This window comes from Dioscorea cayenensis, chromosome 11 (assembly GCF_009730915.1).
Source record: "Dioscorea cayenensis subsp. rotundata cultivar TDr96_F1 chromosome 11, TDr96_F1_v2_PseudoChromosome.rev07_lg8_w22 25.fasta, whole genome shotgun sequence".
Lineage (NCBI taxonomy): Eukaryota > Viridiplantae > Streptophyta > Magnoliopsida > Dioscoreales > Dioscoreaceae > Dioscorea > Dioscorea cayenensis.
Genome location: NC_052481.1, coordinates 18,187,113 through 18,201,621, shown reverse-complemented (window position 1 = coordinate 18,201,621; position 14,509 = coordinate 18,187,113). Strand labels below are relative to the sequence as shown.

Here is a 14,509-nt window from a genome sequence, read left to right as displayed (position 1 = left end):
GAACTAATGGGACGCGTTTAAAAAAAGTAGGGGGCCAAAATGGCACTAAAATAAACAAGGGGACTAAACGAGTACATTTTAAAAAATAGAGGGACTGTTTGAAGTATTATTCCTTTTTATTTTAAATTTTTGTATTTAAATATCAAAATATGTTTTACTTGTACAGTTTCCCGCCTACTTCTTTTATTATTTATTTATTTATTTATTTATTCTTTTTTATATATTTAGTTTATTTAAAAATTTTTATTATTTGAATTTCAAAATATGTATTTTACTTATATGGTTTCCCTTCGACTTCTTTTATTTATTTATTTTTATACATTTAGTTTAGGAAAAATTATTTTTAAGTCTCTGGAATATTTTTAACTTCTTGCTAGGTCCTTCTGACAAAATAATAACATGTTTAGTCCTTCTTTTATATTTTTAATACTATGTAGTCCCTTCCGTCACTCCAAGCCGTGACCATCTTGTTTAATCCCAAAACTACCCTTCAATAATTTGGGAGGGAATAATAGCGCCAAGTCACGTAATGATATGGTCATTGTACTGCTCACTTGCTTTTGAAGTTTCATTCTTCTTCTACTTGTGTCTTGGTGGAGAAGCTGGTCTTCTTTTGCATATTGTTTCCATTCTTGATCCTCTTTACCATAGTATGTGAAAAAGCATTTCTCTCTTCGTTCCTCACCTCTATCTTCCCATCCAGAAAAGCTATCCAGTGCAACGTTACCCCAGCTGTAAGGATCTCGTCTTGAGAAAACCGTATGTCAACGATATCGTCTTGCAATTTTGTTCATATTATCTTATTTTTATTAACTACCATTTCACAAGTTATCCATTTCTGAGCAAACATTTTTTTGTTGCAGGGCCCAGTAGGACATGTTTTACATTGTTGTAAAATATAAGGGAGAGGGTTGTGTGTTAAATTTAACTACCTTGACTGGATGGGAATTATTATTGGAAGAAATATGTACGTATTGGCACTTTGAAGCTTGTTTGGTTAGAGTTAAGTATGTGATTGCTGATGAGCAGAAGACAATGACTTCCATTAGTTCTGAAGATGACTTCCAAACAATGTGCAACATTCACCGCTTATTCAAAATAAATGTGGTGGATATGTTGCTAGATACTGTGAATAGTAACACAAAAGGCAACTCCGGGTCATCAACACCACCGTAAATATCATATATCTTTTATTCTTTTATTTTTTTTATATCTCTGCATACACGATAGCTGTTGTCCTGGTATTCGATGTTGATAGTGTACACATGTGATACGGTGATCATTATGTTAGTTTTATGCTCATTAAAACGTTTTCGCATCTATTAATGTAAGTTGAAATACAACATTCACTTATATGTAATTTCACTCACATGAACCCAAAAGCCTCTTGGAGATCACCTCTCTATAATGAGTATTTTTCAAGTTTCTCTGTGGTTTTAGAATGATGATAAACTTGCATATTAGCTACCCCGGGCAAAATGAGAAACTTTGTTTTAGAAGCATATTATTTTGACTTGTCATTCATTCACACGAGGATCTACATAGCGATATTTGCCTCAAGTCTACCATTCTTTGAAGCTTTTGGGAAGCTTTCAGCAAGATTTATGTTTTTTAATTTATAATTATATCTTGATTTACGTACTAACAATGTCATTCAAATAATTATAATCTTAAAATGTTCAAGTTTTTTTTAAATTTTTCTGGCCCCATAATTCAAGTTTTTCTTTAAAAATATATTTTCAAATATTTATTTATTAATTATTTATCCATATAATTAATGACCTTAACTGTTTTTGAATATAAATTTTATTTGTTTAAATGATTTATGATATTATTAAAATGCAATAAATTTTGTTTTATAATATTATTACAATATTAATTAATATCTATTAGTAAATAAATGAAGTTTATATGTTGTGGATTTGTACTACCCATTTATTAATGAATGTAGTTTATCTAATTTTTTTTAAAAAAAAATTAAAATTCAAAGAAATCCTAATTAATTTGAAAGATATATATTTAGGATGGTTAGGGAAAAAATCATTAATTTGATATTGAGTTTGTTAATTAGATTATATCCAATAAATATATACTTGGATGTTATACTTGGATGAATGTTAATATTGTATTAAGTATTTTATAATGTAATTATTGTGGTACTGGTATAAAAAATACTAGTTGTTATATAAATTTAATTATATAAAATGTTTTTTATATCAATTAAATATAAAATATTTTTAAATTTAATAAAATATTTTATTAACTTGATTAATTATTTAAGTTTGAATTAATTTTCATGGCAAGTGAAAGATAGAAAAATATTTCATGGTTTACCTCGAGACATTTGGGCTAATAACACTTGATGCGGAGGTTACAAGGGTTTCTTTCTTACTACCACAATTGAAAAAAAGATTTAGATTTTTTTATTTTATTTATTTTTTTATGTGTAGTGATTGTAGTTCTTATCTCAAAATAATTTTATCCTAGTTATGATAATTTGTAATTTAATTTTGTGATACAAAAAATACTATTTTTTATTTAAATTTGATCGTAAAAAAATTTTTTAAAAAAATATTTACAATATTTTTATATTCAATAAATAATCTATTAAAAATTAATTAAATTATTTTAAGTTAAATTAATTTATGTGAAGAATATTAAATAATTAGTACTAATAATAGATAATGGAGAAATTTCACCATCATACTAACACGGTGATTCCATCTTTTAACCTACACCAAACAAAACAAACAAAAAGAAAATACAGTATTTCAAATTACATCAAACCAAACCACATTGATGTAAGTTGAAATACAATATTTACTTAAACTGTAATTTCACTTACATGTAATTTCACTCACAGGTAACCAAAACATCTTAGAGGTCACCTCTGAGTATTTTCTAGTATTGTGTGTTTAAACTGTTCCACTTCTAGTGGGCTCTTTATTTTGCCTTTATTTTTTTCTTTTTGTTGTACCTTTGTGATCTGTTGATTTTTTAATAAAATTATGATTTATCCACCTCTTGATATATATATTTCAATAATATTTATTCATTTGAATATAGAATTTGATTACATAATTTAGTGTCTCTCTAGGTCAAGTCTCTCTGTGGTTTTAGAATTATGACAAACTTGCATATTAGCTACCCCGGGCAAAATGAGAAACTTTGTTTTAGAAGCACATTATTTTGACTTGTCTTTCATTCACACGAGGATCTACAGAGCGATATTTGCCTCAAGTCTACCATTCTTTGAAGCTTTTGGGAAGCTTTCAGCAAGATTTATGTTTCTTAAATTATAATTATATCTTGATTTACGTACTAACAATGTCATTCAAATAATTATAATCTTAAAATGTTCAAGTTTTTTTAAATTTTCTGGCCCCATAATTCATGTTTTCTTTAAAATATATTTCAAATATTCATTTATTAATTATTTATCCATATAATTAATGACCTTAACTGTTTTTGAATATAAATTTTATTTGTTTAAATGATTTATGATAATATTAAAATGCAATAAATTTTGTTTTATAATATTATTACAATATTAATTAATATGTACTAGTAAATAAATGAAGTTTATATGGTGTGGATTTGTACTACCCATTTTTTTAATGAATATAGTTTATCTAATTTTTTTAAAAAAAAATTAAAGTTCAAAGAATTGAAAGATATATATTTAGGACGGTTAGGGAAAAAATCATTAATTTGATATTGAGTTTGTTAATTAGATTATATCCAATAAATATATATATATAGAAAAATAATAATTTAGATACGTACCTAAATTACTGTTCTCTACGGATGTTTAATCACAGCTGTTAAATCATATTCGGTTGTTTGTTTATATAGATAACATTTTTGTTCAGTGTGTATATATATATATATGATGTAGTACGTCCCTCTCTATATATACAGATCGTATAATATACACAGATGTGTCGATAGATAGATTAATATTTGTCAATATTCTTTTCATTATCTTGTAAGTTTGTAACCTCATATATAATTCCGGTAATGTTGGCGGACAACCTCGACCTTTTGTTGGAGGTACTCTCCCTGCTTCCAACACGATCCCTGATCAGATTCAAAAGTGTTTGCAAGCGATGGCATTTGGTCATCTCAGATCCGTATTTTATCAAAATACACACAAATCGTTGCAATCCTTATGCCATGTCAGGTTTTAGATTTTCAAATCAAGAGGTTGATCGTTGTTACTTGCTTGGAGGTGCACATGCTTCTGCATCAGCATCAGCATCAGCATCAGCATCAGCATCAGCCCCAGATCTCTTCTCCCTTTCTATCCTCAAAGATGATGCTGAAAGCTTGAAAGTTGTTGGTAACTACCGTCTTTATTGTTGCCGTTCTTTCTATGGTTTACTCATTTGCCCACTTATGCTGAGCCGATCTGAGTTAGTATATGAGTTCATCTACATATTCAATCCTGTGACAAAACAATTCAAAAGAATTCCTTATGTTGACCCAGAACGGTATTTTTCAGATATCATTCTCACTCCTGATCATAAAGTCATAATGTTTTCAACTCATTTCATCCATTACAATGATGCTGATATTAGAATGTATATCCCAGACACTCAATCATGGAAGACCTTATATTCATTTGGATATCATAAAAAATCTCGAAATTTTGAATCAATCTTTATCAAAAGAAAAGGAATATTTTTGAATGGAACAGTTTATCAGGTAATGGAATCTGAGACCATACCTGAGACAACCCTCAAATTTCCCTTTTGCCGCAAACTTTACATATTCTCTTTCAACTTGGAAAGTTTGTCAGCACAAAAACTACTACTTCCTCTTGATTTTTATCAAGAAAATCTATATTTTGGAGAGATCCAAGGTCATTTGCACTTGATTATGCAACAGAGCATATTTGATTTTGTTTTTCATATAATGGAGATCAAAGAAGACTTTTCTGGATGGAATTTCTTGCATTGCATTGATCTGATCAATTTTATGAGAGATATACATCCACAAATAGAATATAGAGGACAAGAGCAATATTTATATGGACTTTCACCGATACATGTAGCTTTGGGAGAAAGAGAAGAAGACTATGAGTTGTTCTTAACGTTGGTTATTCCCAGATATTGGCCTGCATACACATGCGGCCTTACTAAAATTTTTTCATACAATATTGTCAGTAACACCTACCGGGAAATACAGGAAGTTTCAAACGAAGAAGAAGGGCGTTATGAAGGGTATTATGGAGCTTTTCGTATCAAGACATATTATCCCATGCTAACCACTCCATGATCCATGCATGATGATGTGGTTGTGGTTTCTATCTTAATCTTCTTCTTAGTGTACGAATATTTCTACTTGTTATTTATGATAATAAAGTCAACATTTTTAACACTTATTTCAGTTAACGTTTAGGTATTTGCTTGCCCTCATATTATCTCCAGCTTTGCATTAAAATTCCAACAGATTGCCTGGATATATATATATATCATGCAAAACAATATGCAGATGGTGCAAATAAATGTGGAAATTTTATGTTAGAAGTAAAGTTTGACTTGACATTGCTACATGAGGGAGAAATGGAGTACTAAATTTCAGCATTGTTTTTAGATCAATTGATCTGTTCCGGCCCTTATTAAAGAAAAAAAAACACTAATTCGACTATTAGGTGGTTTTGAAGAAGTACGGTACAACATCCCATTAATTCAAAGAAAATACAGTTTTGTAATTTTTTTTTTAAAAAATGCTCACGGTAAAACTCTTATGTCCTTTCTAGCTAAATCATAAGTTCATCTGGTGAATTCTGAAGTTTTAGGTGGTTGTGACCTTCTGCCATATGCTAGTAATAAGTATTTCCAATACTTCCATCACAATAGAAAGTTACACGCTTAAGTTTCAGCTTAAAAGATGCCTGAGAAAAAGAGATTTGAGTTTGGTGAAATCATTAAGCAATGAGTTACATTTAGTATGAACATTAGATTTGGATCTATTGTTTTTATGGTAGGAGAAATATATAGTAAAAAAGCATGGTGGTCAAAAGAATATGATCTTTCTTTGTAATGATGTTGTTAATGAAACAAAAAAACTATCGATCTGCAAGTTTTACACGAATTACTAGTGATTATTTATCTTACTTGGAGACCGGCTGCTGATTTCCTCTACTCCAGTCTATAACAGGGACCATCGGAAGATTATTCCCTGTGGAGAATAGAGAATGCGGTAGTAAATAGAAAACCTAGAAAACGAACATATACAATAATGTTTGAAGGGCAATCTCATCATCTAATTCCATATTTTTTACAATCAATGAACAAATATAACAGAAAATAAAAATATGAAAAAGCCGTATAATTTCTTAAAAGTATGTCATGTAAAAAAACATTTAGGAAGCTTGTTAAAGCACTCAATGAACGACAAAGATGGTCGCTATGATAAAGAGGCAAAGGACATGATAAAAAAAAACTGCATCTCTCTTTTTCAAATGCTAAGAATGAGTTGTCCGAGGTTATCAACATCGAAGTTGATAATGAACTTCATACTGCACTCTGTTCTATCATGAAAGAAATGGCTGTGGTCATGATTCCACAACTCAAGGAACATGCAAAACAAATTTTCAAGTGAGTATATAAGATACACAAACATCATTCTTTACCTTAGTAGTAGTATCATATCCAAATCTAGCATGAAGGACACATAACATTAAATCAAAATAAAGATAATTGCAAGCAAATTAATTTTTTTTCAATCATCTTGTTCACTTGAGATGGAGGTTAATTCCTATGCTTGTGGGTAGCCTTGTCAAGGTTGAGTTGACCAGGTGAAGAAAGTGATTGCAAAAGAATAGGATTATATGTGTCAGCATAGTACAATATTTATAAATATCGATCATATTAAGAAGCTAAGATAACTTTTTTGTGCATTATTAGCTCACTTCGATTTCAAGATATTATGTACACGTCAAAAAATAGCTTGTGACAGAGCTAAGGGATTATGCAGATCTTTCCAAGACACAGCCACAGAGCTGATAAGTTGGGATATAACACAACTTTTAAGAAAAACTTAAAGCATGCATTTTTGTATCAGGTAGATAGATCAGAATGATAAAGATTATCACCTTGTAAATGAGGGATTCGAACCCTCAGTAAACAAAAGCCTACATGGCAGTTCTAATGCTACTCCTTGAACCACTCAGAATCCATTTTCAGAGGAGAGATTTCAAGGAATGGGAGATCTATTCACTTTATCAATAACCTTTAATTGTTGAAAATTCATTCTAGAGCAGCCCCTCCAACCGGAACACTTAGATAGCTCCTGTGTCAATCACTTCCATTCCTCTCATCAGACCATCTGTTGCACTTGCATTATGTAAACCCACAAGCCTTGTCCCAGCCCCCTTTCTACCTATTTTGAAGGCACTGAAAATTAATTGATAAGTATGGCATAAGGATTTTGTCAGCCATGTGCAATCAACAAATGATGTTCGGGAGAATGAGAATCTTACTTGCAGCTATAGCTAGGTATTATGGATATGTAAAAAAAAATGATCAGAAATAACAGCATCTGATAAATATTCAGGATCTAAGTGATACACAAGAGTAATCAGCATATATTACAAAAAAAAAAAAATTAAGACTTGTTTACTAAACAAAACTCATGGCACATTATGGTAAAAACGCATCATGAAAATATCGAAACTATCAGAACTTTTCATTATTAACAAAAATGCCAGAATATTCAACCCCCGGTCTCGCTCTCTTCCAATTGACAAGTGCAAAGATATCTTTTCACACCATAAAACAATAAGAGAAAGTTATATCTAGTCAGAGTCACAAACCAGATACACTGTGCATCTGTGACCAGTACTAGCTATGCAGGGATAATGAGAGCACAGAATAAGAGGAACAAATCCTTTGCCTATCACTGGTGGCCACAAATGTTTCGTAAGTATAACATTGTGGCCACATACGTTTTTTTTGTAACAATGTGGCCACGAAACTTGTCTCCAGTCACACTCATGGCCACAATTTCATGTTTGGGGGCTGTTTCCGGCGAAGGTGCTGAGGTGGCGTCTGACGTGGATGGCTCTATAATTGGCCACCTCAGCATCTTCGCCGGAAACAATCCCCAAACATGAAATTGTGGCCATGAGTGTGACCGAAGACAAGTTTCTTGGCCACATCGTTACAAAAAAAACGTATGTGGCCACAACATTATACATACGAAATATTTGTGGCCACTAGTGATACTTACCTTGTCTTTGAACATTGACTATTGACTCAGGAAGCCTATAACTGCTAAAGCCAAGTGATCCATGTGTGGCGAGTGGTGTAGCCTAGATCAATAATAATACCTCCATAGCCCCAAGAAAGCCATTATAATTTACAAGCAGCCACGTTGGCACAATTAATTAGCTCAGGAAGAAATGCAAATACAAACACAATGTTGTAGATTAAAACAAAAATGGCTGATCTCACCGGGCTCTGGCCAGTTCTGAACATAGTACTTTAACCATCATCCAAAAGCAAACAACCCTGATAGCACTGATACAAGGTGGAAAAGATGAGCTTTGCTCCGCAGCATACTTCACTTCACATAAGTGAGTCATGATCCAGCATATAAACCACCACCTCCCTCTCCAGACTCCAGTGGCAGTGGTTGCTCAGCTCAACCAAGCCGAACAGCGACACCAACAACATTTGTTGCCTCATAGCTGAGATTCTCAACCTGGCTAACATGGCAGAGCCAAAAATTTTTTTTAGAAGGCCAAAAAGTTTTTTTAACAAGAACTCAAAATCTTTTTAGATGACAAGTAAAAAACGAACAAGGCCAATATTAAATTTTTATAAATATTTTCCTACAAATATGTTTTTTTAATAATATATATACTAATTTTTAGAATTAGTATATATATATATTAAAAATTAGTATATATATTAATTTTTTAGGGCGATTACATGTGGCATATGCTAGATTAGATGCTAGATCTGAGTAAAAATATGCCACGTGTGATCGCCGTTAACGGTATATGTTTGGGTGACCAAATTGTAAAAAAAATTAAAGGTGACTTATCAAATCATAACTTTTTAAACCTGAATGACCAAAATGATAGCACGCAAAAAGATACACACAAAAAGGTAGGGAGCCATTTAAGGTGTTTACCCTAAATATTTTGAAACTTCATAATATTTTGAACTAAACATCAAGTTTGTTTAATAATAAATATTTGTTATTATTAAAAATATTTTTTATTTAATATAATTAATTTTTATTAATATTAATAAACTCAAATTTACTTACTTTAAATAAATATAAAATTTTCCTCTAACTCTATATTTTAAAAAAATAATCTTAAATGAATTTTATCATCATTCAAGGATTTAAATTAGAGGTGGTAAAATGGGTACTAACACAATTACACCACACGACACGAGACGGTTTAAAGCTTGTATAGATTTAATATAAATGGGTTTATGTCATAAACGAGACAACACGATTAAGATACACTTAAATTAAACGATTTCGTGTGGTAATCGTGTCAACTAGTGTAAGACACGATTAACACGAATATAAAGGTAATAAATAATAATAATAGTTCACATACATTGGATTTTAGATATTTAGGTACTTATGTATGTTGGATTTAAGTATCTAAATATTGATATATGTTTTTTGGATTTTGAACTAATATTTTTAGATTAAATTCAAGCTTGTTGTCATTGTTAATTCGTGGATTTTATGTGAAAGTAGGTTAAATGGGTTGTGTCGTGTTACAAGACCCAATTATAAGAGTGTTAAGTGGGTCATTCATGTTACGCATCCCAACTACAGATTAAGCGGGTTAAATCATATCGTATTATATGCTTCATATATGGGTCGTGTAGGTGTTTAGGAAATTATACACGATTATTACTCATGTGGTGTCTGTGTCTAGCATTTTAGTATTATATTGTTATTTTGACACGATGCGATTAGACACGTTTACACGAATTTCCCCCCTAATTTGGATAAGTATAATTTCATATAAAAGATATGTCTAGTTTCAAAACAAACTGGCAAAGTATTATAAAAGTAATTAAAAACTATCTATCATTGCATTCAAAAAATGCAATCAATTTATTAGAAAGTTGATATTTTTGAGATTCTATTGAATTGGAAGGGCATATTGGGAAAAAAAATTCGCATTCCACCTAGAATGCGAGATTACTACTTATTGAGTTGGTAATCACATTCCCCGTAACGTTGGCCAAGTAATCACATTCTACAAATATGTCATTCTCATTTTATATAACCAAATGAGTTAATATAACATTACTTAATATATATTTCAGAGTAATCTAATATTACCCCCAACCAAATGACCCCTAAAAATAAAGATAACATCCTAATCTCATGAGCTCTTATTTATATGTCCAATTTAATTAATTTATATTTATTAAAAAAACTTTCAAATTAGTGTTAAATTTCTAAAACTATTTTAGGTTTTAAAAGTCACCTTTATTTAAAAAATTCATAAAGATTCCATTGATGTCTCTTTATATTCATTGTATTTTTTTTAATTTTCTCTATTAAAATGATATTTTTCATTTATTAAAAAAAATTGGAAAGCATAGCAATACATTTGAGTTAAAAGGTAAATTTGAAAAAAAAAAATCATTTTGTGCTTGGTAGATTTTTTAAATGGCCATATAAAAAAAACAAAGAAGGTTTCTAAGAGGTAGGGGTGAGCAAATATATATATATATGAATCCGATGATCCAATCTGGTATCCGACTTTTTTAAGAGAATTTAGTATATCCAAATTTTTAAGATAAGAACCTACTCGAATCCAAGTCAGGACAAAAGGAAATTCTTGTACCCAGATCCAGTTTTTAAAATATTCCTAGATATTAAAAATTTAACATTTTTTTAAATGCATAGGCTTAGCCAATTCTTCCATTATAATTTGACAACTTATTTATTTGAATTGTAAAAATATAAATGCAAATTGAAGTTTCTAATAAAACAATTGTGAAAATTGAGATATAGATAATTAGTAGAATGAATATGATATATAAACTATATGAAATTTCTAAACTTGAGGAATAAAGCTTATAGAGCATGAGTATTTTGAAGGTAAACATTTTGACTAAATGCATTGTTGTTAGGTGCTAATTTGAATAATATTAAGTACCCCTATTTATATGCTATTAAAAATTATTTTATTTGTTTTATTGACTTCATTCCAAACCAAGGAAACAAGTGAAAGAGGCAAGATTCACCTGTGCTACATTAATGCTACAATGACTCATGATTTCAAGCATGAAGGCTACTCAAGATTTCAACAAGATATAAAAGAATAATACAACGACAACATTCCTCACATCAAACAACAAGACAATGCAAGAATAAGGGTTCAAAAACTATCATTCACCACAAGCCCTATATCCATCTACAAAAAGAAAGAAAACATGGAGAAACAAGGAGAAAGAAGAGCCATACCTTGCCAAACTCTAAAGGGAAGAAGAAGGAATCAAGACTTCACTTTGAATGGAGGATGAAGAGCTTCGGGTCTTGAACTTCACCCAAAGAGAAGAAAGCTTAGAGGATGAAAAGAGGAATAATTAGAACAAAGAAGGATAAAAGGGTTTTTGGATGTAAAATTTACAAGAATACCATATGATAACAAGAAAGAAGGGTGCAGGAAAGCTTCCCATAGGTTGTCCCATTTTGCACAGGCTATGTTAAGCTTTGCCCAACAAAAGAATCTATGGTTAAAATTGGCACAAGTTGTGTCATTTCGCTCAGGCTAAGCTGATTCGGACAGGCTATGCGGATCTATGCTGAACAAAAGGTTTATGGCTGGAATTGGCACAGGCTGTGTAGAATTCGGCTTGACAAAAGCTTTCTATGCTAGGGATGGCACAAGCTGTGCCGATTCACACAGGTTGTGCCAGAAACTCGATTACAAGGATTATTCTACAACCAAAAACTTCCCACACCCAGGGCTGTAAACGAGCCGAGCCGAGCCGAGCTTTGCCTTGTTCAAGCTTGACTCGTTACTATTTAATCGAGCTTGAACTCGAGCCGAGCTTTCTTCGAGCTTCATTTTTTATGTTCAAGCTTGGCTTGTTACTATTTGAACCGAGCTCGAGCTCTAATCGAGCTTCTTTCGAGCTTCATGCTCGAGCTCAACTTGTTAAAAAAATTCGAAGCTTAGACTTAGCTAGCTAACTTGATTAAGGCTTGACTATTTTTTCAAATTGACAACAATGACATAGTCACATATACACCTTAATATACATATACATATACATATACATATATATAATGTAATATATATATATATATAAACGAGCTCACAATCGAGCTTATAAACGAGCTTGTTCATGAGCTTGGTCACGAGCTGTGTTCGCGAGCCAAAACGAGCTGAGCTTTTGGCTGCTCAAGCTTGGCTCGTTTATTAATCGAGCTTGAAAATGATGTTCAAGCTTGGCTCGTTTACAATATGAGCTAAACACGAACGAGCCTTTATCGAGCCGAATACCGAGCTACTCACGAATGGCTCGGCTTAAATACACCCCTACGGCCACACCAAACAAAGCCCTACAGGGCACACCCAAAGTAGGGGACAAAACCAAATAAAAGTTTTGATATCACATATATTATGGCCATTTTCCCTATTCTGATTCGGTCTTTGATAAAATTTTCAAAATTTCTAGGGACTTCCTATAGTGTAGGAGTAGCAATCTTAGTGGCTTCCACTCCATTAGTTTGACCACAGCTACACTTGATAGATCTGAGAAGGGTTTAGGTATCAAACACCTTATGCTCACAAAAATTGCTCTTATGACTAAAAATCTTTTTTTTTTGTTATAAATAATTAAGATAAAATTTTTGGTTGATGTATTTCATTTAAATAACAAGTATTTCAGTGTTTTTAGATTGTCCTTGATTTCACAAGCCGTGCAAATCTCTTTTCAAACAGCTAAGATTATCAAGAATAATCTTAGGATTAACACCTGTAATCCTGATGTTGTGGATTTCTAAAGAGGTCCCTGGTTGTTTGAATTCCCCATTGCTTAAAAACCTACTTTTTTTAATGTCCAGCTTCCATTAGTGGACCTTACTCTTTCCCTTTTTATTGAAAATGGAGTGTTCAATGATATTACTCTTTATGATATCTTTAGTCCTTTGATGGATGAGGATAGTTTAAAAAAATTTGAAGATTAACTCTAACGATGGCAAGTTTTGGGTTCGGTCTCCTAAAAGTTGTTCTCACAAGCTTGCTAAGGTAGTCTATGATCATTTAAATCTTCATTGCCACCAAGAATATTATTGGACAAGGTGGAGTAAACTTTGGAGATTACCTATAGCTCCAGAGTTGTGAATCCTTGATTGCCTCCTATGCTTGGGCTCTATAGAATGCGAGGTGTAATTATATTTTCAACAAGATCAAACTTTTTTTATCTTGTCTTTCAGAAGGGCCTTTAGTTTGCCAAATAGAATTCCAAGGACTTCACAACATCCACAAGATTTACAAAGGAAAATTCCTACAACTCTACCTCCAAACAATTGTTTTCAATTTTTACTATGCTTCTTTGGTTGCTTCTTTCAACCACACTAGATTAGGGTTTATTATGACCATTAATTTTTAATCAATGTTTGTAGGAGTTAGTGCTATGTTTGTAGAAACCAGTTCTGTAGGGGAACTCATTGCTGCTAAATTAGCACTTGAGCATCGTTGCTGGAAAAGCTTGGAATCAGAGTTCTTTTTCATGGATTGTCACAGCCTACTAGGGATCCTACAACAAGAGGATGCTTGGATCTCTTAGAGGCATTCAGACATGTTTCAAAATTAAAAGATCTATTGTGAAGGATTACACTTATGCTGTTAGAGGTTATCCCAGCGGTCGCAACGTCATTGTGGATGCTTTGGCAAGCTTTGTTGGGAGCAATCCATCTCTTTCTTTATTTCATCAAGGTCTGGAGATCCGACATTGGCTCTAGGAAATTATTACCAAGTCAGGATTCAATTTTTGAGTATGACTTTCACTTACAGTCTTTTTCATACTTTGTTTAATATGTTGTTTGTTTCATTTTCTTGGTTGCTTAGTTCCTTTATCCTCCAAAGAAAAGAAAAAGCGATTTCTTCTAAACACACATCTTCGTAACAAATGACCACCCATCATCAACATATAATTGTTTAACTCAATACAAATGTATTGTATGTCCATCCCCAAGTTAGCTTATTCGTACCCTTAGTGGTCATTAAAATATTACTACTAGCACTAGCATTGGTAATGGTTCTTTAAGTATTCCCCTCCATAGATTTATATATAGCATTTAACAAAGTGTGCTCTAAACTAGCTTTCTTCCCTCTTGTGTACGTGCTCGTCTTCCCTTCCTCTTCACTTCCTTCCTCCCTCCCTTACCATGGCAAGTGGGGGGCAAGTCCCCTCATCTTTACCTCCATCGTGGGCAAAGATAGATTTGGCTATTAATCGTCACCCAAATCTTTCTCCTCTTCATAATGGCCTAGTCC

The 14,509-nt window shown here is 31.9% G+C and overlaps 1 protein-coding gene across 1 annotated transcript; it reads left to right on the top strand.

Annotated features, from left to right (window-relative positions):
- The first annotated feature begins 4,020 nt into the window (after positions 1-4,020).
- Positions 4,021-5,280, top strand: LOC120271672 (F-box protein At5g07610-like). The gene has a single exon (XM_039278349.1). It carries the CDS (start codon positions 4,021-4,023, stop codon positions 5,278-5,280), a length of 1,260 nt encoding a protein of 419 aa, XP_039134283.1.
- Positions 5,281-14,509: the final 9,229 nt, after the last annotated feature.